This window comes from Notothenia coriiceps, unplaced genomic scaffold, assembly GCF_000735185.1.
Source record: "Notothenia coriiceps isolate Sejong01 unplaced genomic scaffold, NC01 NC01_scaffold00037244, whole genome shotgun sequence".
In the NCBI taxonomy this organism is placed as follows: domain Eukaryota; kingdom Metazoa; phylum Chordata; class Actinopteri; order Perciformes; family Nototheniidae; genus Notothenia; species Notothenia coriiceps.
In genome coordinates, this window is record NW_011369945.1 from 22,353,587 (window position 1) to 22,377,270 (window position 23,684).

At 40.8% G+C, this 23,684-nt stretch overlaps 2 protein-coding genes across 3 annotated transcripts in view; both read left to right on the forward strand.

Annotated features, from left to right (window-relative positions):
* ptpn9a (protein tyrosine phosphatase non-receptor type 9a) overlaps positions 1-23,684 on the forward strand; it is a 411,924-nt gene that overhangs the window by 135,058 nt on the left and 253,182 nt on the right. The window lies entirely within an intron of this gene.
* bcl6aa (BCL6A transcription repressor a) lies at positions 14,758-23,467 on the forward strand. Of its 2 annotated transcripts, none has more exons than XM_010793959.1 (9): positions 14,758-14,776; positions 18,313-18,484; positions 18,600-18,821; positions 18,909-19,859; positions 20,146-20,327; positions 21,034-21,201; positions 21,293-21,423; positions 22,115-22,252; positions 22,357-23,467. In XM_010793959.1, exons 2-9 carry the CDS (start codon positions 18,324-18,326, stop codon positions 22,498-22,500), a joined length of 2,097 nt encoding a protein of 698 aa, XP_010792261.1. In that variant the 5' UTR covers positions 14,758-14,776; positions 18,313-18,323; the 3' UTR covers positions 22,501-23,467. The 2 variants fall into 2 exon arrangements, with proteins under 2 accessions (XP_010792261.1, XP_010792260.1); XM_010793958.1 differs by lacking the exon at positions 14,758-14,776 and adding an exon at positions 16,262-16,299.

Here is a 23,684-nt window from a genome sequence, read left to right on the forward strand (position 1 = left end):
GTACAGCTCTCAACATGCCCAGACTTGGAGTGATTTTTCACCTCTTTTTAATACTTTTCGCCTCATTCTGAAAGAAAGAAGTGAAATGTGCCAACGTGAGGCCGTCTTGGTGTGTGGTGCGAGACGGGAGATGAAGTTCATTGAGCGGTTTCACACAAAAAAAGTGTTACTTCAGAGTTTTACAACACATTTTTATTTTTTTGACTTGCAAAACTATCTTTTAAATTGACAAACATCATGTGTGTAATTCGTGGCACAATTCAAACGGGATCGAGAGATAATCATTCTCTCTCCATTGACTTCAATGCATACTTTTTCCGAAATAAGGTCCCATGGAGGTCCCCCGGAAGGGGAGGGACTTCGCCTCTCTATTAAAATGAAAAGACTTGACAATACTTACAGGTCAAGTCAATTTAGCCAAGGGGCTTTACAGTCTGTACACGCTCTGAAGATATAGATCCTCCTCTGTAAGGAATAATATATGTTGTAGTCTTTTAGTCTGAAAGTCCCTCTTTGTGTCTGCTGGTCTATATATTGCATAAAATCAATGTATAAGAAATTCCAGAAAATCATAATCCACGACTGACTGATTTGAGTTTTATAATTGAGATACAAACTTGGTAAAGCTATCTTTATAGTGGAGTTACATTTGTTCAGAAGAATTTAAAAGGCCACTGGAGGGGATTACAGTATGTGGGAGTGTGTGGGAGAGAAACTCGCTCTCGAGGGAATCTGGTTTATCGCAAGATTTTGAAACTATTTCCAAAGTTTGAATAGAAGCACAAATCGACACCAGATGCTATTCATTAAAAATAAGAAACACATTATTTAATTCAATTAATTGATAATCATTTTTTCTTGCCAAGAACTTTAAAAGTTATTATTCTTGGCAATTTGATGCATGAACGCGTTATTCTGACATATAAACATTTAGAAAGACATCAGGAAGGTCAAATGAACACAAACTAACATAGAAAACGTGGTGGATTATGTACAGCAAAGAAAAACGGATTGTTAACACATCTTCCTCCTGACTGCTTTTCTGTTTTGGTTTTGTTTTTGTTTGTCTACCCTCCCTCCCAAATGTAAAGCATCTTTGGGTTCAAGAAAAGCGCTATAGAAATATAATTTATTATATTATTATTATTATCTTTAAGAACAGACTCTGAGACAGTTTCATCCCACCGACCATAAGACTGTTAAACACCTGCACTTTTGAAAGAACATCCATAACATTCATCTGTTTGCAATTTATATCAATATTCCAATTGCTTGTAGACTATTCTGCACTATTTCTACTATATTCAATTTTATTTCATTTACTTGCACTATTGAATCCGTTTTATTATATTGCACTGTTGGAGCATGTGACCTAAGATCTTCATTGTCATATCTAAACTGTAGCTATGCACACATGACAATAAAAGCCTTTCATCTTGAAGGGTTTAATTGAAGCAGTGAAGTTCTCACGCAGGTTGTGTCTGTGTTCAGCCACTAGGGGGAGACAGATTGAAGGTGGCGAGGCAGGTCAGGGCGGACCATATGTGTTCAGTAATAAGAGGATAAATCCTCACCGGACACGAGCTCTTTTGATCCCGGTGACTTCTGATGCTTTGAAGCTCGCCGTCTGTCGTTTCTCTTCTTTTTTTTGTTTTTGTTTCTTTGATGTGATCCAGTCTTGATGACCTGTGCATTTTGTGTTGGGGATTTCCCCCTGATTTTTCTTCAGTGTATTTTTGTCTGGAAGCATGGCCCACGCTGGAATCATTTTTCAAATTAACTTAAGAACAAATGCCACACTTTGAATGTACTCCACTACAGGAAGAAGTGCTGAATTTAAAGCTTTTTCATGTAAGTATTATCAGTGAAATCTACTCAGAGTACGAGTCATTGTGCAGTTAAGTGTTTTATTACTATACATATGTATTTAGTTTGTGGGTTTATAGTGCTGCTACATTCATGTGCATGTTGCATTTTACTGCTGTAGATTATGGTGGTTCTTATTTGAACTTATTTTATATCTTTTTGTGTACTTGATGCATCATTTTCTGTAAGATCATCACATGTTTGTAGCTTCTATTATTCTATTTAAAATAAGTTCATTTTTCCCTGTTTCTCTGCTAAATCAGCCCTGGTTTTAGCTTTCTGACTCAGCATTACGCTGCTGATCCAAGAGGGTTTTGACATGTTATTTAGTTTAAGAAGTATGAGAATTTCTCAACACATAAGGAAACACTTAATCCTTCACTTATCATAAACATGATGAACAAACACATCTGGAGGGACATCGTTTTCCCTCCAAACTAAAACTCTTATCCCTCTCCCCTCTCAAATGTAGTACAAGGTAGGGAATAAAGGAAATGGTAGTTATTTGTTATTCTACCACAGCATTTGAGACACAGAAATTGATATTCTGCAGTGTATCTGGGACAAGTTGAATGCTCTCCAAACTGGCTACACTGTTTTGGTCAGATCTGAATGACAAAAGCTCCAAACTACTGACATTCATGTGAGCACCCCGAGGCGCTGGATTTATAGGAAGTCTGTCGAGGGGCGAAGTCGATTCAGGTCAGGTCTCTCGTCGACTCAATTAGGGTCAAATTGAAAAAAGCTCAACTTTGAAATGAGTACGTATAGATCTGCTGTTTTAGAATACTTGTTGGCAGAGGCAGACGTCTGGATGTTTTGCCTTCCCTTATTACTTTATAGTATTATCCTCCCACATTGAAGTGGTGTTGTTGCTGTGGGCGAGAGTCGCTCTGTCATCAGACTCGGTTTAGTGCGTCTGGTATGTCTGAGGATGATGAGGCTTCATTAACGACGAGAGCAGATGAGTCACACAGGGAGAAAACCTGCAGAGATAAACCACAGCGGGACAACACCTCCTTTATTCTGCTCACCAGTTTAGACACGACACAGGTTATCTGAACTTACTCATTCATAAAAGTCATCTCTTATTATGAAAGAGTTACTGTACTGAAACTATTGGTCAATCATTTGGTTGATTGACAAGACGAATTTGCGGCTATTTTGATGAATAATTAATTGTTTTAGTCTGTTTTTTTTACACAAATGTGTTACATTTATCTTGTTCCAGCCTCTCAGATGTTAAGAAATGCTGCTTTCCTTGTTTTATGTGATTGTGATTTCTATATATTGAGAGCTTTGGACAAAATAAGCATTCTGAACAAGTCACTCTCCATCTTCCTTAATATGCAACTATTTTTGATAATAGATTAATCATTGTATTTTCAGGCAAAAACACAAATAACCTTTTCCATTTCATAAAGTATTATACATTTAATATCCTTAGGTTTTCCAATTATATTTCTAAAGATTGAAGGCCTGGCTGAATAATTGATATTTCAACCACCAATAATCACTTCCAGCTTCTCCATTGTGAGGCTTTTTATTGTGATAGTATGTTGAATATCTTAACAAATATTCTGTTTTTAATCAGCGGTATAAGAGACTAAAGAGCTGTTGGCGTGTTTGCTGTTTGGGCTGTTAGCGCCATTAGCAGCTAGCCACTTTCCTAAATGTGCTGCTTTTAATTTATATTACCATAACCCGACTGACACTGGATTTTCAGAGCCATATCTGTGGATAGTATTTTTGAATTAAACCAAAACAAATATGGATATGTGATGACGATCACGAGTCAATCGCGTATTGTTACTTATGCTTATGGTGGGACCTTTGACATTGTCAGGGCTCTCTAGTGGACAAAATATATATTGGTGTCACTGTTTTACAAACCAGCCAGTATGAACTGATGTAGATATCTAAAGTAATGTAATATGGGCGGCAATGTTGTTTTAACATTACAGTCAATATCCTAGGTTTTAAGAAGTGGACGAATATGTTTTCACTACTTTCCAGCCTTTTATAGACTAAACACTTTATAACAAATTCACTGATTAGTTGCAGCCCCTTTATCTCCTGTCACTTTCCTCTACCTCAGTCCCACATGGCTCAGTCCAACACTTATCAGCGCTGTGATTGAGAAAGTCAATCCTCTTAGCACAGAGCCTGTTTTCTTTCTAGGCCACTGAACGGCTCTCTGCAGAAAGTCCTGTCAGTTGAGCCTGGCTGTCGGATATCCTCTCTCTGTTAAGTTCCTTTGTCCGCTACATACTAGGGTCTCTTTTTGAAACACAACCCCCCTCTCCCACCTCTTTATGGGCTGGAGCCGGCAGCTGCAGGGTTAATGTTTAGCAGCAGCAGCAGCAGCAGCAGCAGCAGAGAGGCTGGAGTTGTAGCAGGAGGAGGAGGAGGAAGAGAGGTGGGGGCTGGTCCACAGCTGTTGTAGTAGGCAGGGTCTATCAGGGTAGGAAGCCTGCCTCACTCGCCCTGGAACAATGGGAGACATGGCAGCCTCTGCAGACACACACACAATGCACATGCCTTCCAAGGACAGGCCTTTTTCCAGCTGAAGTGTAGAGGAAACCGGCTTCCTCGCCTCACTCGCAGGGTGACGGCACGTTACCAGAGAGGGAGATAATCTCCTCTGCGGCCGGACAACAGAAATGTGAGGTTGTGGCTTCTGTCGCTCTCTTTCTTCTTCTTCTGGTGCCTTACATCTATTCTGCTGAGAGGAGATCTCTGGATGAGCTGACTGGATGACTGTAAAGGCAGCAGGAGGAAGGTGAGCTCGCCTCAAATGTGTACATGTTGGAGAAGGATTTAGTACATATGTGAATATTGATTTAGTGTTTACGGCTGACATGATGTTATTCGGCTTCACGCTGTGTTTTCCTGGTGTGACAGCGTTTCTGTGAGAGCAAATAAAGCAGATTTGTACTTGTATGAGCTTTAAAGTGAGGTGACACAGAGAGAGCAAGTGTTTAGTGAGGTTTACGGTGTTGACTTGACGTGAATGGACTTGATGGCTCTTAAGGCAGGTCGGATTTACCCTGTGTGTGTGCTAGTGTGTGTTTAGGTTAGCATCAATATCCTTGGACTAGCTTACATCTCTCCGTTTCCACACAGTGTCGTTTTTATTCTCAGCACAGCGTAATGTCTGCGTTGTTTTGGTCGCAGCTAACAATGTGTCATAAATCTGCCAAATGTGTTGCCGTTGGGGGAAAGCGCCGCCTAAATGTTGTCTGTGTGTTTGATGAAACACAGTGTGAGAGATGGAGGATGCAGGGTGTGGAGGTCGCCTGGCACAGATTTTTAAGAAGCGATCCGTTTGATTGCTCTCAGACATCCATGGCGTTCATCCAACCTGTCAGGCCCTTTTTGGGAAGAGAGCTCCCTTCCCCTCCTCCAATCGCNGTGACCGTGGGTCGGGTCGGGTGCATTTGAAGGTTTGCCCCCTCGGAGCACACCCCTTTGCCACCTGATCACAGGGCTAGCCTCACCCTTATTATTATTATTATTATAGGCACCGTAAAATAGGTAATTAAAGGGGTTGGTAACACCATTTTTTTTTTTTGTGTGCAAATTAGCGTACAACCACATTGTGATGTTGCGTCACCACATCACCCTACAAAATGACCCACCTCCACCACCAACCACCTGCCCTCTTTAATACCTGCGCGAGCACTTGACAGTTGTCCCCCCCGAACCCCTGCGAGACCAGCGGACAGTCGCGTTGTAATGTACTACGGCAAATCTATTATATTATTATTTCCCGCCGAAACCCCCCCCCGGGCCGACAGTCGACTTGGCGCTAGGCCGGGAACAGACGCCCCCGCTGATAAGTGACGTTTACGCCCTGTATCAGAGTACACACCCTGCCGCCCTGTTTATTATTTTTACTACACACACGTCAGGGCGTGTCACGCCTGTGTTTCGACCAGTGGGGATGAGTGGTCAAGACGGGGAGTCGTGTCGTGTGCGAAGTTTAGTTCAACGTATTTACGAACTCCGACCGCAAAATAATATTAATGACACTTTAGACGGATATACAAAAAGGCAGGTAATAAGTGTTGCGGTTTGTGTGTTGAACCGTTGACTATTGTCGACCTTACTAAGATCTACATAATCTGATAATTTTTTTCTTTAGTACCGAAGTTTATTCACCCCATGCCGTATGGGGGCGCAGTTGGGCGTGATGTGGTGACTGACGTTGATGTCTTTTCGATTCCAAATAAAAGAGTAGTCCTTTACGTCTGCGCCGAGGTTTGTTTTCTTAAAAATTTAGTACGTAGGAGTGCTAGTAAATTACATAGTATACAGGCGGCTTAACTGGTACTTTGTGATTATTATACATCAAAGTAGGTTGAAACTCAAATGTTTTATTAGCTAAACAAAAATTATAGTGTAGGCTACCCTCCTTTAAGTCCGTCGAGGAGGATGGCTAAAATTTAGGATTTTAAATTAGTAGTAGAACGTGGTGCTAGTAATACAAATACAAGCGGCTTAACTGTACTTGTCGTCGACTGTTTATGACTTATATGGACATCAGTTGAAGTAATTTTGCAATAATTGCACCGGATTTGATGTCATTAAGTGGTAAAGATTAGATGTGTACTGTTGTTGTGAAACAGGCACAACCCGAGAGACGCCGTAGTCACTTCGTCAAGGGGCGTAACTTGCTAGTGAAGGCGAAGGGGGTTTCGGAGTTTTACTCAGCTTCCTTAAAAGGGCGCTACCAAGCTTTAAATACTATAATAGCCCTTGCCATAGCGAAAAAGAAAAAATTTGACTCGCCAAGCTCAATCGGATCATCGGCGGTGATTAAAGTAACCCGGTTGTCAACAACCCAAAGCACAGTCGTCCACGAAATTGCCCGTACAACAGTAGCCGCTTTTTTTATAAGATTGTCCTTGAGACCGTCGTTTGTACGTCGTTTATGGATTATGTTTTGTGTATATGACATTTGTGATGTGTGTATGTATGTATATGTATGTATAATTCTATGACGTCTACCGATATGGTTATTCGTCTAACAAAATACCTCACCCTTACGTAATTTTTTTCCAAGGGTTCGAAGGACTTTACAGGACAGGACAAACTTATATCTTTTCACTTATAGACTAAGAAAAGTTCAAAGTATCGTCCTGATTGCAGGCAGTTGGTGACACTTACTCACGACTGGACATAAAATTTGTGTGGTCGTCGGAACGATCGTCTAGACACACCGACATGAAATGTGTAGTAACAAACTCTATTTACGATTGAAAATCGTACGATGTAAGAGTTAAAGGAATGTACCGATCGGGACGAATCCCGATGGGCCGGTACCGAAGTGGGCCGGTCGGATAAGTCACTAGCACATCCCCCACTCCCCCCCGTTGACAATTTACTAGTGGTACCGAAGTGGGCCGGTCGAGAGTCCCGGGCTGATTTTTAGTCCCAGTCCACCACTGGCTACATGACCGTATGATCGCCCATATTGACGCACCTAATTCCTAAACTTCTAACAGATACAAAATAAACCGATCCTTCAGCCTCATATGAGCTCTCAGACACGTTCAAAATTAAACTGTCATCGCTGTCTGAGCTTGCTGCTGTGTGCGCCATCGTGCGTTTACATGCAGATGCTGGGATCCTGAACGGTGCAGCTGGAGCGCTGTGCCCGCATTGACGTCACCTATAATTTGGCGGGACTTGAAGAATCCCCGAGAAGATCCAGGAAATGGTCAACATTGAAGGGCAGATTAATGGTTATCAAAGTACAAATATCCAAAATCAGTTCAGTAACGGTTTTCAAGGGGACAATATTTACTCAAATTGATGGGTTTGGATGATGGGGGAAAATCGTGTCACAGGCTCTTTAAAGTTGAAATCTTCCGGACAACATTTGAAGAGTGCCGGTGTGAGTACCATATGTGTTCGGGGTACCATATGTGTTCGGGGGCCGTCTCTTACCAGTGACGTCACGCATTGTACACATTGTGATTGGCTGTACGGTAATTTACCCAGGGGTGCTCGGGGGCAAATCACATCTACAGATCATGACGAACCGAATTGAAGTATTCCTATACTCCTAGCGTGTGAAAATGTTTGTGAAAAACATGTTAAAAAAACATGAAAACGGAGCAATGACTGTACGCCATTGGCTGTACGGCAACTCAAGAGGACCATCATACACGGTCAAATTCCGAACATTTAAACATAGCCATTCATTCTTTACTTTGTCCGTTATTATATGTAGAAGATATTACTTTTTTCTCCGTCATGTTGTTTCCATAGCAACAACTTCAAACAAGAATGAAAATTCAGGAAACTCCCCTGAGTATTTTATTACATATCTCAACTTTGGAGAGGAGTTGGGGAACAAATGACACATCAAATCACATCTCCACATCAAGCCGAAGCTAATTAGAATATTCTTGACTGCCTAGCCTGCGGAGAAATTGGTGTGCGTAACGTCATTGACGTTGTGACGTCATTGGTAAGAGACGGACCCCGAAAATATATGGTACCCCGAACACATATGGTACCGACACCGGTCAAAGCTCTTCTTTGTTATTTATTGAGCTTTAAAACATTGATATGATTCGATATTAAACAAACTAATTATAGTAGATTAACTACTATTCAAAAGTGTACAGTAATTTACAATAACACGGGAATAATAAACGGAGCGCTCTCTCCCTCTCTTGACAGCCCGCCAGTATCATGCAGCTCGCGGATCAGTAATGAGTGACCCGACAGTAAAACTAAACATATCTATAACTAGATTAGGTAGTTTGAGAGGTCATTAAAATAGCTACGTGTGATATTCTAACCTGAAGTGTGTCTTGTTCCGCTCACCGCTGCAGGTGATCATGCAGAGCTGCGTGTTGACTCGTCAGCAGCAGCTGATCTCTCTCTCCCGTCAGATTAGACTTTACTCACGTTTATGTCCATATCGATCAGATCTAGCTAATGATAGGACTACCTGCTTATTAAAAGAGACCTAAGCAATAAGCATAGCTATGCAACCGGGTGAGGCCGCAAAGTATAGAGCGGCATTATGCATTTGTTTACATGCCCACCGGAACCCTGAGGCATTACCAACAGATCAACGCACAATCAACCCATACAGGACATCTCTTTCTCCAGATTACGTGTTAGACATTAGAATTGACTATTATTGTCTGTCACATACTCTTTTGTCTGTCACATACTATTCTTGTCTGTCACATAAGTGGCGCAACTGATGCGGTATTGCGCTAAGGGGAAATTATTTTGACCGGACACTTTGACCGGAGAGATTTAGATTTGCCGGTCTTCAGCATATTTTACCGGTCATAGTCCGGTAATTACCGGCTAACGGGAACTCTGGTTTATGCATATATATTCATCTAACAATGTTACTGGTAAATAATCGTGTGTATGAGAAATCGTGTATATGAGGCTCACTGGCAGCGAATGTAGGGGATTACTTTAGTCGTTGTTATTGTTTGTTTGTGTTCTTTCTAATTATTTTTTCTCTTTGTACATACAATCAGTACAGAGTTGTATGCATATATTTTGCTTTCCATTTATAAATGACAAACAGTGTTTATGCATTGTTGAAACGCAATAAAAAGATTTTTGATCAAAAATAATAACAAAGTTACAAATATTATTCATAAATTGGATAACAAAGGGAAAAGAGAACAATTATAAATTGAAATAGACATGTGCATTTTATTACTGCATTATGCATATGTTTTCCTTGATATTTCATTAGTAAATGTTCCAGAGTCATCTCTTCCTGAATCCATGTCAGTACCCTGAGTTTACGTTTTTTTTTGTGAAGCAGCTGAGTTGTGGAGCTCGGTGGGATGGCTTTCATCTTCCCAATCCTATGTTTCCATGATGGATTAAATCCATTTACTGGTGTGGCTGGAGGAAAGCAAAAAAGCTGACATGAAAATACACCTATAGGCTGGAGGCTGTTTGATGAGGATCTCTGGCACTGAGGGCCAGATTCCTCATGAAAAACTCAACCAATGCCTGTTTAGCATCTTTTGGACTTGACCTCTCATGTTTTAATGTGAGGAAATACATATATGCATTTAGGAAGTTTCCGAAGTGGTGGATGTGCTAAATGCTTCATGTTTCCTTGTTGAAGCACGGCCCAGAGCTATGTGTGTGTTAGTCTGTTTAACACACCTGTAGACCAGAGACTCCTCTGACCTGGCAGGGAGGGAAATGTAACACAGAGAACATGATACAGCTGAACGTGAGGGAATAATTTAATAAAATCTCAAACGGATAATATCAGACAGTAAACTAAGAACTAATTTGACACAGCTGTATGATGGACATAAACATTTCCCTTATGTAAAACTTCCTCCAAAGTCACATAAACTCTCAATTTGACTGAAATAATAGCCGTTACATACAGCTGGGTATGGTAGAAGTCGTTTTTTAAGTCCGTTTTTTGGGGGGTAAACATTACGTAACTGAAATGTAAAAGTCCATCTCAAATGAATGTACAAAACAAAGGATCAGTTTAAGTATGAGCATGATACCAGACCTTATAAGTCATTATAAAATGCTTTAAAATGTGTTATTATTAATGTTATGAAGCATTATGAATATGTATGGGTGCTGAGAACTATAAGTATACAGTGCTATAAGCAGATATTAACTATTTGAAGTGTGTTTTTATTGCATAGACATGTGTCGGTCCTTCACATACTGCCACACACAACATTAAACTGGTTTTGTGGCCTTTAAGTCACCATCAACATGTTGACATTAGAATATTCCAGCGCTACAGTGGAAATACAGAAGAAATGCTGCCTTTATTGACTAAACAGCAAATTGCAAGCTTGAAATGAAATCTCCACAGTGTGCGTGCTGCGTTTTATCTATGTACGTATAACTCTGGTAATCTGAGACCCTTAAAACCACTGGAGGCCGTTACCAAATGAGTGGGAACGACGTTTTCTTTCTTCGTCACCAAAGTGCTGGACATTGTCTCGAGTGATCACAGCGTGAGGAGAATATTTTGACACGTTCTTTGAGCATCCAGCGAAGTGTCAGAAGCTGAATCTTTTGTCCATTCATTCATTAATTTAAGCTAATCATTTCAACTGTTTCTCTTTTCATATTAAATATCAATTTGATTATTTGTGCATAACTTTAAGACAGAGGTGAAATAACTACTGAGATCTTTTAATAGAGTAACATTTTCAATATCCCCATGAAGAAATACTCTAATGCTACAATAAAACATCTTGGATTAAAAAGGTTTTTACTTTCAGAATAATAATACAAAATGTAATAATTGATCATGTATTTAAGGTTAGGATAACCTTGATTGATACCTTAGGGAAATTCACAAGCCATCTGCAGTATATCAAGTATAAAATAAGCTTCACCTTTAACAGCTGCAACTAAAAAGTGACAATTAATACATAAATAACTGTAATTAATTTAGAAGAATTCAGAAATGTGCCATTTTGCAGAATAAAAAATGTCTTTGGGTACTTTAAGTATATTCAGTTGCTGTTTTTTTTATACTTTTACTAAAGTAAAACATCTGAGTACTTTATCCACCTTTGCTTGAGTATAGTATGCAAGTAAATGTACATTATGTAAGTGATATAGCCAACTACTAGGTCTGTTTTTGTGTAGATCCTTATAAAAACTGTTTATTCATTTCAAACTGAACTAACTATTAAAACCATTTGTCCATTCTTTTGACTCTGTTATCATGCAAATGAATAAAGTAACCCCTCGTGTACAGTTTGGGTGTATTAGCACGCAGGAGTACGTACGTCCCTAAAGTTATAGAAAAACCAAATCATGCAGTGATGGAGGAGGAGCTGCAGAGCTGCAGAGCTGCAGAGCTGCAGCGCGGTTCTGAAAGGTGTTGTGACTCAGAGCAGAAAGGGGTTGATTCACAGAGAGGATTTGTATTGGATCATTATGGAGGGTGGTGCAAAGAAATAAGAGCCACTTGTTTACCGTTTTCCATCTCTGTCTGCACTAAAGCTCCCTATCACTGCGAGGGGATACCTCTGTTAAATACCAAGCACAGACACGGCTCTGAGACTAATCTGTGCTGAAGTTAGTCTTAACAACTCCTCCTCACCTACTCTTAAAACTCCCGTGTTTTTGGGCACGTGAGAGAACAACATCTGATTTGTAAAGATGGTAGCTATTGCACACTTTTGCTTTGCAGCTCTTTGTGTTAATGCAAGTAACTGACCCATCCTCAAGCAGATGGCACACTGGTGAGGGACTGTTTCTGGTATGCGTGGAGAATTCCATCAAGTTGGGCTCTGCAGGCTGCATTCCTGGCTGCTCTCAGCTGGCCTTGAGAATGTCCTGAATCTACATGCTTTTATTTGACAAAAAAAATTGAAATTCTAGCTCACAAAGGTTGTATGCTCCGACTACAACCTTAGCATGTAGCTCGCAGAGGTAGGCTGCTGAACTCAAGGTTATCCTACAGAAACATTCTCCAACGTTTTTACTAAGTTCATTTTGAAATAAGGGATAAAGCAGAATAAAAAGAGTCTTTTAACAAAGCCTATGCAGCAAGCCTCTCCATTGATCACCGGTGCTTTGATCACACTTTTTGCATTCAGGAAGAGGGAAACAATTTAATATAAAGTCCAAAAACTCAAAAGTATATCAACATATATACAATCAAGGGAGTCCTTTGGGTGAGCTTCCTATTTCAATTACGCACTGCTGCTGATAATCTGACTGGGTGTGTTTGGTTTAACCTTGTCAAGTGGGATGAAAGCCGTCTTTCAGTGGGAGTGTGTGAGTGCAGACACACACTGCAGCAGCATTGTTGCAAACAGACAAGATTTCATGTCAACAACTCACCAGTTTGTCTGTTAATTAAAAAGCAAGAGGAAAGCTTCCAAGTAAAGTGTGCTCATCGTAACTGGCACAGGAAATATTTTTGAAGTGGGTCTATTTATTACAAAGTGTGTTCTTTACTTTATCAATTATGCATGTCATTTGTTATCAATGATAGACAGAATAGACGAGTAAGGAAAATGTGTAAGAACATATAGACTATTGGAACAAATGTTAGTAAAGAATTGATGTGCAGCCGTGTCTCAATCCAGACCTGCAGTAGGAATCACATGTGACAATGAGGGTGGGGGGGGTGGGGCGGGGTGGGGGGGACTGGTTGCTCGCATGCGGCAAAGGAAGAACACAATTCTTCCGGGATGCACAGAGTTAAAAAAGTGAAACTCAACAATATAAAAAAGAAATTATTTTAAAGAAAGGGAACTAAAAAAGGAGCTCTGTAGCTAACAGCATTATATGTTTGGTGTTACAGCTGGGTTGCATCATGCCTCTCAGAACAAAACTCCACACACTCACATCTTTGCTGACAATGAACACTGAAGTTGGCAGAAATTTGCTGTGAAACGAGACAAAGTGTGCAGTTTATGAGAAAAAAGAAAGTGAGGCAACCTCCGGGCCTCGGGCTTTTGTCAGTGGGCATTTCTATTCAGTGACCTATCATGCGCCGAGTGTACGCAATGATACGGCTCAGAGATGTTTCACACTGTGTCACAAGCTGTTTTTCTATGTGCAGCTGTTAATGGCCTGGGCTCGCTGTCACAACCTGCTCTGATCCCTTAGTTTCTGAGCCGCCTTAACAAAGAGACCCCAACATCATGACCCGCTGTTTCATTATGGAGATACCCTGTTCATAATGTGACAATGTGTGTGTCGTTCCTATCAGTTTAGATATTGATCAGCTACCCTGCACTTTTTCTCTGTCCTCTGTAAGTGGGTCATTTATTTTCTGCTAGGAATTGGTTGAGTTAAAGTTTGCCAAGGATTTGCAGTAATTATCTCATCCTTCTATAGCCGGGCACAGCATGGGGCTCTGGTAAATTACACATCTCTCTCCTAACTCCTGGATGCTTTACGGCCGTGCATTATGCATAACTGTGCTGGAGCGCCTTAAACATCCCCCAAGTGGATTGAAATAAAGTTGACGCTGCTCTTTGTTTGCAGCTCAACAAAGTCTTTATTTGGCAGTGCTGAATCGGAGGTTGCTGTGAAAGCGTGCGTCTTAATTATTTTGGAGACTTTCCCCCCCTCCCTTCCAATGGTTTGTAAACACCTGGAGTGTTTTTAGTGGGATGCCGGATCCAGATGGGCGGATGCTCGGCGATCCACAGGGAAATGTCGGTTACATTACAGGAGTGTGGCGTCACATAAAGGGTTAAACACAAAAGAAAAATAGTCTGAAACACAATGACTGACTGCACAACTCTCACTCATGTTCATTTAACCTCATGTAATGCCACTGTGATAAAGTATATATTTAAATTACTCAGAAAAATGTGTGTTGAAAATTAGAAAAGCATTTTTACATTAGAGTTAAAAACTTCATCTTGTCTTCATCAAAACAAAAGTATTAGACCATGATTTACATAATAATCCTCAAAGACTTGATCAAATATATAATTTTGACAAGGAGGTATTTAAAGGACCACTGTGGATATTTACCAAATTAAATACAAATCCAATACAGATGACAAGGTTATGTCCGAGTAAGGGATGTGCATCTTATTATCATTAATACGCTTCAGTTCTTTGTATGCTGTTCTGTACAATGATATGAATATTGACTTTATCCTATAAATATATAATTTATATAATCCCACCAGAGAGTTTTGATCCAACCACCTGTGTTATTTTGTAACATTAAAACTACTGAAGATAATTGATACATTTAGAAAGGAGAGTAATACATGATTGAGTGTACACTGTAACCTATATGTTTTTTCATATATTGTATAAATGTGTTTTTGTTATGTACCATCAGCTCAGCAGATGCTCCTTCTGTGCCAAGGGGTGAACGGGATGAGCAAAGATGGAGAGGTTTGGAATCACCACAAACAAAGTTTCCAAGGTGAGCCACTGACATGAATCATAAAATTACTACAACATTTCAGATGCTTGCATCCCCTAACAATGCACCATATACCATCAATAAACTGGTCAAAACAATACTTCACACCAGTTACATACACAGTTTTCATCCCAACGCAGGAAAGAAAAATAGTTCAACTTCTTGACCATGCCATCATTTAATAGAAACAATCCTGCTTTCTACTTTTCACACTAATGTAGTAAAACACAACACCAGTAAGCTGAAAAATAAAGGCTGTTTATTCTCCCTCAACTCTGAGAAATTATGCAACAGGGAGAACACTTTTAAATTAAATTGTGGGAAAAATCACAGCAATGCATTTAATTCATTTCCCAGGAAACGTTCACTTTGCATTGGCATTGTTTTTCGCTGTAAGTGTGCACATCATCTGACAGGGGCAATTTCAAATTCCAATCTTAATAATAATTTCAAACATTTCCACAACAACAGACAGCAGTTAACCCAACACGAGGCTTTCTAAACTATGTCTAGTAGTCCAATTTTCAAAAGCATATACAAAAAAGACCAAGAAAATGTCGCAACAGGACTATTTATTAAACCATGGAATTAACAGTTATACCATCAAGCACGTATGGCTGATTCAATATAATAATCAAGGCACGATTTCATTCAACGTATATTGGTGATGCAACAAGTTTTCTATATAATTAAGTTAATATATACCTGTATATCGCACCTACGATGTAATCTTTATCCTAATGACACGCACTGTTAATATGCGAAGATGAGAATATAATAACACGTATAAGTGCCAATCTGACGATGCATTCTAACATTTACTGAAATACCAAACCGCTTAACAATCAAATCCACACACTCAAAGGACACTTTTACAAATTAAACATATTAAATCGTTCCTTTTACAACAAACTCCGGTGCTTTGCAGCATTCTCCATATATAAAGTCAGCATACCTGCAGGAAATCTGGCTAAAAAAGAAAAGAAGAACAGCACGCTTGTCACATCGACCTGTCCGCGTGGGTCTAATGAAGATGTCTGTCAGTGTGCTCAATGTATAGTAGGGGCTGTCTTTGTGTTGAATGCGAAGAAAGGCCACCAAACGACACATTGCTTAAACCATGGAATATGAATTAGTTCTGAGAATTTCGGGGGCTGGGTTTAAGGAACTCATGACGTCACCGGCTCGACGTCCTGTAACTGTGGACTCAACCAAGAACAGGGGGAGTTTGAACACTATGAAACAATTCGTTGCCTTATTTTACAAAATAAGTCAGATGTTATGCTCATTGTAACATTGCATCTAACTCGTGTTTACTGTAAAAAGCATAATTTGCTAAAAGCGTTGAAATAACGGCTTTGGAAATACGTTGTTTTTACCACAAGAGAAAAGGGCGTCCCACCCCTGACACGAGAAAGTGGTACGGTCTCGGGCTCAAATTCCGAGAATTGAGCTCGTCTGATTCTTAGAACTGGGGTTCTTAGAAGTGGTGATGCAAGAAGTTTCTAGGAAAGCGCTACCAGGTGATTTTTTAAATTCCTTTTTCCCTCTAATTTGGCGCGAAGTGGTTATCAACTGTGTAATGCTGGTGCTTTAGACAGAGCTATTTGTCAATTTGTGCTGTTTATGTGTTTGTGAAGCCTGCGCTGTGTGACTGTGTCCGCTGGCAGTTTGAACACAGCGGAGGAAACTCTGAGAGGCTCGTGCAGTGACAGCACGGCTCTGACAGATCAGGCTGACCGGGGTTGAACCGGCAGGGGTAGACAGCAGTGTGTCCCTCCGCGGGAGCTCCCCATGCCGCTCCAACACAGTCATGTTGTTATGCTGTCATAACGCTTAGTTTAGATAACTATAAATGGGATATAGTCAGAGCGGTGGATAGGCTACCCATTGCCCGGGGTATAGTAGGCTTAGGCTACATGGTTGTCGGGTGGACAGTTAGCGGTGTCAGCCTCAGTTGTTAATGCGCGTGCTTTAACGATATTTTACTCTCAAGTGTCAACACGGCGCTGTCAGACTCTCTCTACCGGCAGCATGGCAGCCTCAGGTTCAACACAGTTTCACTTTAGTGAAGCGCAAAGGCTGCGCCGAACAAGTGCTTCTGTTACCGTCACTTCTTAGCGGAAACATAAGTGTTGATGGGTGTGTGTTTTTCCACGGTAGTAGAGGATACGATACACGTAGTCGCGCTAACTTGTGTTTCCACTGAGACCCTGCGCTGCTTGGCACGCAGTCCTCAGAATACAGTGACATGTTTCAGAGTGGGCTTCAACTTTCCTGCAGTGTTGCCTCATGTCTGTCATGGACTCAGAGTTTCGGTTTATAGTTTTAAGTCTAAGTCTAAGGAGCAGTTAAAATTAGTCAAACTTTGGCTCTTAAAATAAAATGAAATTCAAGTGGGGTCTTACTACTTTGCTGAAAAACGATGTTATATTAATTAACAAACTGATGGTGCAGATTGACGGCAGTTAAAGCTGCATTCACTCCTAATAACTTGCTTGGAAATGTAGTTAATTGTTACTACAACATTCCTGCTTGTTTACCACTGGCTGGAGGTCATAGTTCTCTATCTTTTGATCAAATCATATTTAGGCTGTGCTGTTCTGCTCCTATTTTCGGAGGTGTCCAGTTACAGAAGTCACATTGAGTTCAAAATACTGTCATGAAACCGCGTGCTTTCTATATAGCCAATTCTGCCCTATTGAGTTAAATAGTTTTTACACCTTCAAAGGAATTGACCTAGAAATGCATAACAGCATATTGTTAATGGGAGAGAGCACTGAGGTCTGGCGGGAGCGCTTTTAAACTGCAGTCATGGTGAGGACATTGCGTTTGAAATGAAACATTTACATGTTGTTTTTGTGTGTAAAAAAGTTTTCAATTACCGTATATCTAAAGTGGTTCCTTGAACTATTTTATAAAATATCATCAGCTTGTTAATGTGGACTGAGTGAGACGAGACCCCACACCGCCGCGCGGAAAACTTTTCCCCGTCTGAAAGCACTCACACAACTATGGACCGATCACGTTTGTGCTTATTGGATTTTTGATTAATAAAACTGCCAACGGGTTTTTTTTTTTAAATCATTACATTAAATTCTGTTTATTTTCTGAAATATGAGCTATGGCCTATTTAAGTTAAATCAACGCGGTCATTACTTTTTTATTTACCAACATTTGTAATAGTAAAACAAGTTATTACTGTTTTATATCATAAATCTTCTCTTTACTCTGTTAGAATATGATGCATGCTTTTCATCTTTATTGGTTATATTAACTTGTCAACCAGTGACAAGAAGAGACACAGGGACGAGGAGAGACCTCGAGACCTGGTTTATTTAATAAATGGCGCCGCCTTCTGGAGGAAGGGATGTAACTGTTTCAGTCTGACAGACCTCATGATGAACATCATAAATAACTTGAGCCCATTGCATTCACTTAAAGTAACCTATTTTTCCTTATTGATACAGCTGGGTGAGTTGTGAATTTGAGGTACTAATTTAATCTGAAAATATCTGTATGTTTGTTTTTTGCAGAATTTGACAAAATGGCTTGTGCAGCAGACAGCTGCATACAATTCACACGCCATGCAAGCGACGTCCTGCTGAACCTGAACCGGCTGCGCAGCAGAGATATCCTCACAGACGTCACCATCCTGGTGAACAGGCAGCAGTTTCGTGCGCACAAGACGGTTCTCATGGCTTGCAGGTGTGTTATTTTGGCCAAGTGAGGCACATTTTTCTTCTGCAGTTTAAAGATGAAATGACTGATCCTGTGATCTTGACTGATATTGTGTGTATTTCTCTTTTTTTCATGGCTACAGTGGGTTGTTTTACACCATCTTTACTGACTCCCACAAGTGCAACCTTAACGCCATCAGTCTGGATCCCAAGGTGGACCCAGAGGGCTTCGCCATCCTGCTGGAGTTCATGTACACCTCCCGTCTCACACTAAAGGAGAGTCTGATCATGCCCATCATGAACACAGCCATCTACCTGCAGATGGACCATGTGGTGGACACCTGCCACAGATTCATCAAATCCAGGTTGGCAGAACAAGGTTGCTTTACGTAGGTACTATTCCTCGTTATCAGCATGTGTTGTGTTTATTCCCCTTCTCATTCTTTTCTCAGTGATCCCTCCGCCAAGCTGCAGAGAGATGAGTTTCTGATCAGTCCCTTGGTGCTACCTCAGGATGTCCATGCTTACCGGCCCCATGATGTTGTTGACAGTTTGCACAGCCGGGTAAATCCGTTCAGGGATGGGAGGCCCTACGGTTCAAACATGTTCAGTGGGGTCAGCACCCCCAGCAACTACCATCTCTACGGGCAGTTTCCCATGCCAGGATTCCCTTTCCCTCTCTGCAAGCTGACTGATGCCCAAAACTCTTTTGCTGACCTCTCTAAGAGTGGTATCCACCATAAGCATTGTTCTCCGCATGACAGCGCCAACATCATCAGGGCAGAATACAGTCGAGCACTTGGCACCAGCTCCTCCAGCATTATTCACTCCACCACCTACGCTTCCAGGGAGGTAGGCAGAGACGACGAGATGCGGAAGGAGAGCCACGAGGGGGTCAGCCAGTCTATCACCCACGGCGCAAGGAAGCGTGCGTTTCCTGTGTTGACCCTCGAGCACCACAGAGAGTCAGGGAAAGATCACGCTCCTCAGGCAGAGGAAGACCTGATCCATCAGCACTACCCGCTGGGAATCTCCTCCACAGGGCGCAAGAGCCTCATGAGCAGCCCGCAGAGCCCCCTCAAATCAGACTGCCAGCCCAACTCCCCAATAGAGTCCAGCAGCAGCAAGAACGCCACGCTCTCCCAGGCTGCCGCGGTGCAGGCTCCACAAGGCGCGCAGGAGACCAAATCCCGCAACTGGAAGAAGTACAAGTTCATCGTGCAGAATCAGAGCGCCAAGGAAGACGAGGTGGGGCTCCGGTCCCCTCAGCATCTGGGTCTGGTACCCTACCTCCACCCCAGCGACTCAGAGAACCTGGACCCTCAAGCCACGAGCAGGAGCAGCGACCACAGCGAGGAGCTTCCTGTGCCGCAGGCCAGCCGCCTCAACAACATCATCAGCAGGTGAGCGCTCAGACACACAGCTGCATGTGTGCTGCAGTACAACAAGAACATGTTAATCAAGTTCTATGGCATGCTGTGAGGATTTATAGGTAAAGTTTGTGTATATATTTTATACAAGTTTTATGATCCATTCATTTTTATTTGCAGTGTTTGAGCATTTTTGGGCATTCACTAAGATCTTTTAGAAACTTTATTTTGCAAGTATATTTGATTTGAATATATTGTAATATATGATTTTTACGGTCTTTTTTTTATGCCTTACATGAAGTACTTGTTTTTGTGTTAGTGCACTGGAGGGGTCGCTGAGGAACGGGGACAGCCGCACTCCGCATTACTTGAGCCGCCTGAACTGCTCGACCTGCGGCACCCCCTCCCCGCAGCACTCGGAGGTCTGTCCCAACACCCCCAGGTCCCGGCTAGCTGAGGACATGGCAGAGCTGCACTCAGAGTACTCCGACTCCAGCTGTGGTGAGATACACACATCCAATTTAATACAGTGACAAGCGTTGTAAATCAATAACTTTTTAAGGACTAGAGGCAGGGTTGGGAAGGTTACTTTAAAAATGTTTACAATTAATAGTTACCTGTAAAACATTTAAAACATTTTCTTAGTATCAGAATATAAAAGTAATGTAATCTAATTACTTTCCATTACTGTTGGATTACCTCAACATCAAATGCAATGCAAATAAATAAAAAAAGAGAGGAAATATGAGTAATATGTTTTTACTTCAGTGTATTAGAGACAACAGAACAATAAGCTACAACCTAACCAAGATATTTAGTAGAAATGTGTCCTCTTAAACTTAGGCTAGACCTACAGAATGGTAGAGCTTTCAAAAAGTGTTTTAGTTTAATTTATGAATTAAAAGCAAGCAGCATTTTTGTTTTTAATAAATTAGGTGTCCACCTCCTGCTTTAAAAAAAGAGAGTGAAAGTAGCCTAAATGAAAACCAAAAAGAACATTCCGGCAGGATGTTTACCTATAATTCATTGATGCATTCTAATCCCCATTCAAAAAAAATGTTAACAGTAATGTGATGTCTTTTCTTAATGTAACCGTAACGGCATTGGTTACTTTTTTTGTATCCTGATTACGTAATGCTGTTACATGTAGTCCGTTATTTCCCAAACCTGACTTGAGGTAACCTTTGCTACGGTTTCCCCCGGACAGAAAACGGCACATTCTTCTGTAACGAGTGCGACTCCAAGTTCGCTGAAGACGGGGCGCTGAAGCAACACATGCTCCAGGTGCACAGCGACAAGCCCTACAAGTGTGACCGCTGCCAGGCCGCCTTCCGCTACAAGGGCAACCTCGCCAGCCACAAGACCGTCCACACCGGTACATCACAGATCTTCTATTGTCTGATAAAGTCCACGCTCCCCTGCTGCTGAATGCTAACCATTTCCACCCTCTGATTTATTTTCCTCAGGAGAGAAGCCGTATCGCTGTAATATCTGCGGTGCTCAGTTTAACAGACCAGCAAACCTCAAGACTCACACTCGCATCCACTCAGGAGAGAAGCCATACAAATGTGAGACGTGTGGAGCTCGTTTCGTACAGGTAAAAACTACAGAGACGGCTCTATATAAAACATTTTCTCTCTAATGTGTTTGGGCTAATAGCACTCTGGGAGGGTTTAGTCATTTTCAGCTTTACAAAAATACCCATAATTACAGTGAAGAGCTACCTTAAGTGTGTTTTTAAAAAAAATTTTTACAATTGATTCAAATACATTGACTGTCTGAAAAGTTTCATCAAAGTCTGACTCATTCCCCGATAATAGTTTGCATTGTTGTGATCAGTCAGATTGATTTATGAGGTTCAGCAGAGAGCTTTAGTACTTATAAGAGCAAACTAAAGACCCACCTTTTTTAATTGAGCTTTTTACTGAGTTGTATGTTTCTCTTTTATTCTTCTTGTATTTATTTGTATTGTATGTATTTATTTATGTATATGAAGTGTATATGCATGCATATATATATAGAGATAGATAGATGTTTTAATCGTAAAGCTATGTGTTACACTGATTATTAACTGGGGAGGTAATATTGTTTCTATTTGTGAATTGATTTTGATTTATTGTGCTTGAACGCTGTTTTAGCATTTCAAATGTGGACATTATTTGCTCTGAACTTTGAGGAACTGGGATGGACAATATTATTTTCTATGTTCTGACTTTTTATGAACCATACAAATAATCTAGCAAATTACTTGTTTGTTGCAATCCTCATGTGTTTTGTTTGTGTTTCAGGTTGCTCATCTCCGTGCCCATGTGTTGATCCACACGGGGGAGAAGCCATATCCCTGTGAGATCTGTGGAACACGCTTCCGTCACCTGCAGACGCTGAAGAGCCACCTGCGCATTCACACAGGAGAAAAGCCCTATCATGTAGGTCCACGCACTCTTTTCACTACTTTAAAGTTACTAAATCAAACAATAATATTGCCTCCGTAAAAACATCCTAAGTAACGTTACGCCGCTTCTCTTTTCAGTGTGAGAAATGCAACTTGCACTTCCGCCACAAGAGTCAGCTACGGTTGCATCTCCGACAGAAGCATGGCGCCATCACTAACACGAAGATCCAGTACCGCATGACCACGCCCGACATGCCCACTGACCTGACTAAGGCATGCTGAGCGGGAAGAAGAGGCCCGTTTCAGAGGAGGCAATCTTGACCTTGGCATTGAGACCCCAACTCGTACAATCATCCACAATTCTAGTGCCACACTGTGTTCATTAGACAAATACATTGGCTTTGTACGCCATTCTAAACGGGTTTCCACTACATGTGAACGTAGAGCCACTTATGGCATCTTAGTCACTTTATTGTTTCTATATAGAATATATATATATATAAATACATATATATGTATGTTGGGAGTGTTTCTAAGCTTTGAAGGTACGTATATAAAGCTTTATTTTGTTGGATGGAATGTAAACAATTTGCTTTTTAAAATACAGTATTTTATATCAGAGAACTTACATTTCTGAAAGTATAGAACATTTTTGATTGACGGGTGGTACATATATTTTAAGAATCCGAGATTTGCGGCTGTATAGGGTTGTCTACACATTTTTATGTAGATGTACGTACATGTTGCACCATTTCAAGTTGCCATTTTCCTGTAAAGAGGGGGGAGACATTGTAATTAGATTTAATCTAAAACATATCAGCTGAAGCTGCTGTCTGATGAGGTTCTGCATGAGGTTCTCCAACCAGTTGTCGGAGCACATGAAGTGGGCAACTGCATAAATATTGTGACATATTGTGTAATTATATCTGTGGGATTGCTCTCTGCTGGCAGAGGCAATCTAGGTGTTGAAATGCATTTCAAGGTTCTGCTTTGTTATGATCAAGAAAATATTTTGTTTTAAATGTATTTGTATAGATGTGACTTTAGTTTTTGTTCATTCGTTTTCCATAAGTGAAGGTTTACAGTTTTTGGTCATTGTTCTAGATCCTGCAGTAAGGTTGTTACGTGTCAACATTTCTGTTTTGTACACTGTGTATTCAATGTGCCTTTTTCTCTCTGTCTGAATCCCTCTCTGTTCAGCACAGCTATATAAAGGTACAACTCAAGGACGCCACTCGTCCTCATACCCCGTGTGTGTTTGTGTATATTTTTAAATGCTTGTCACCAATCGCAAAACATAAATTCATCATTGTTAATCTTCAGGATTTGTTTTAAGATTGGGCTTTTTTAACTGCATTAAACTTATTGTACAATGTTATAGATGTATGAATGTAAAATAAAGGTATTGGATTTCTATGTACTCACCAGACTGATTTAGTCATATTACAAGGAGAACGGACTGGGTA

What these genes read in the sequence shown, in the direction of transcription:
- bcl6aa (XM_010793958.1), top strand. Translation starts at nt 16,269, where the DNA reads ATGCAAGAAGTTTCTAGGAAAGCGCTACCAG. An exon ending in GTGGAGCTCGTTTCGTACAG is followed by an intron (nt 21,424 to 22,114) that starts GTAAAAACTACA and finishes TTTGTGTTTCAG; the next exon opens with GTTGCTCATCTCCGTGCCCA. An exon ending in CAGGAGAAAAGCCCTATCAT is followed by an intron (nt 22,253 to 22,356) that starts GTAGGTCCACGC and finishes TTCTCTTTTCAG; the next exon opens with TGTGAGAAATGCAACTTGCA.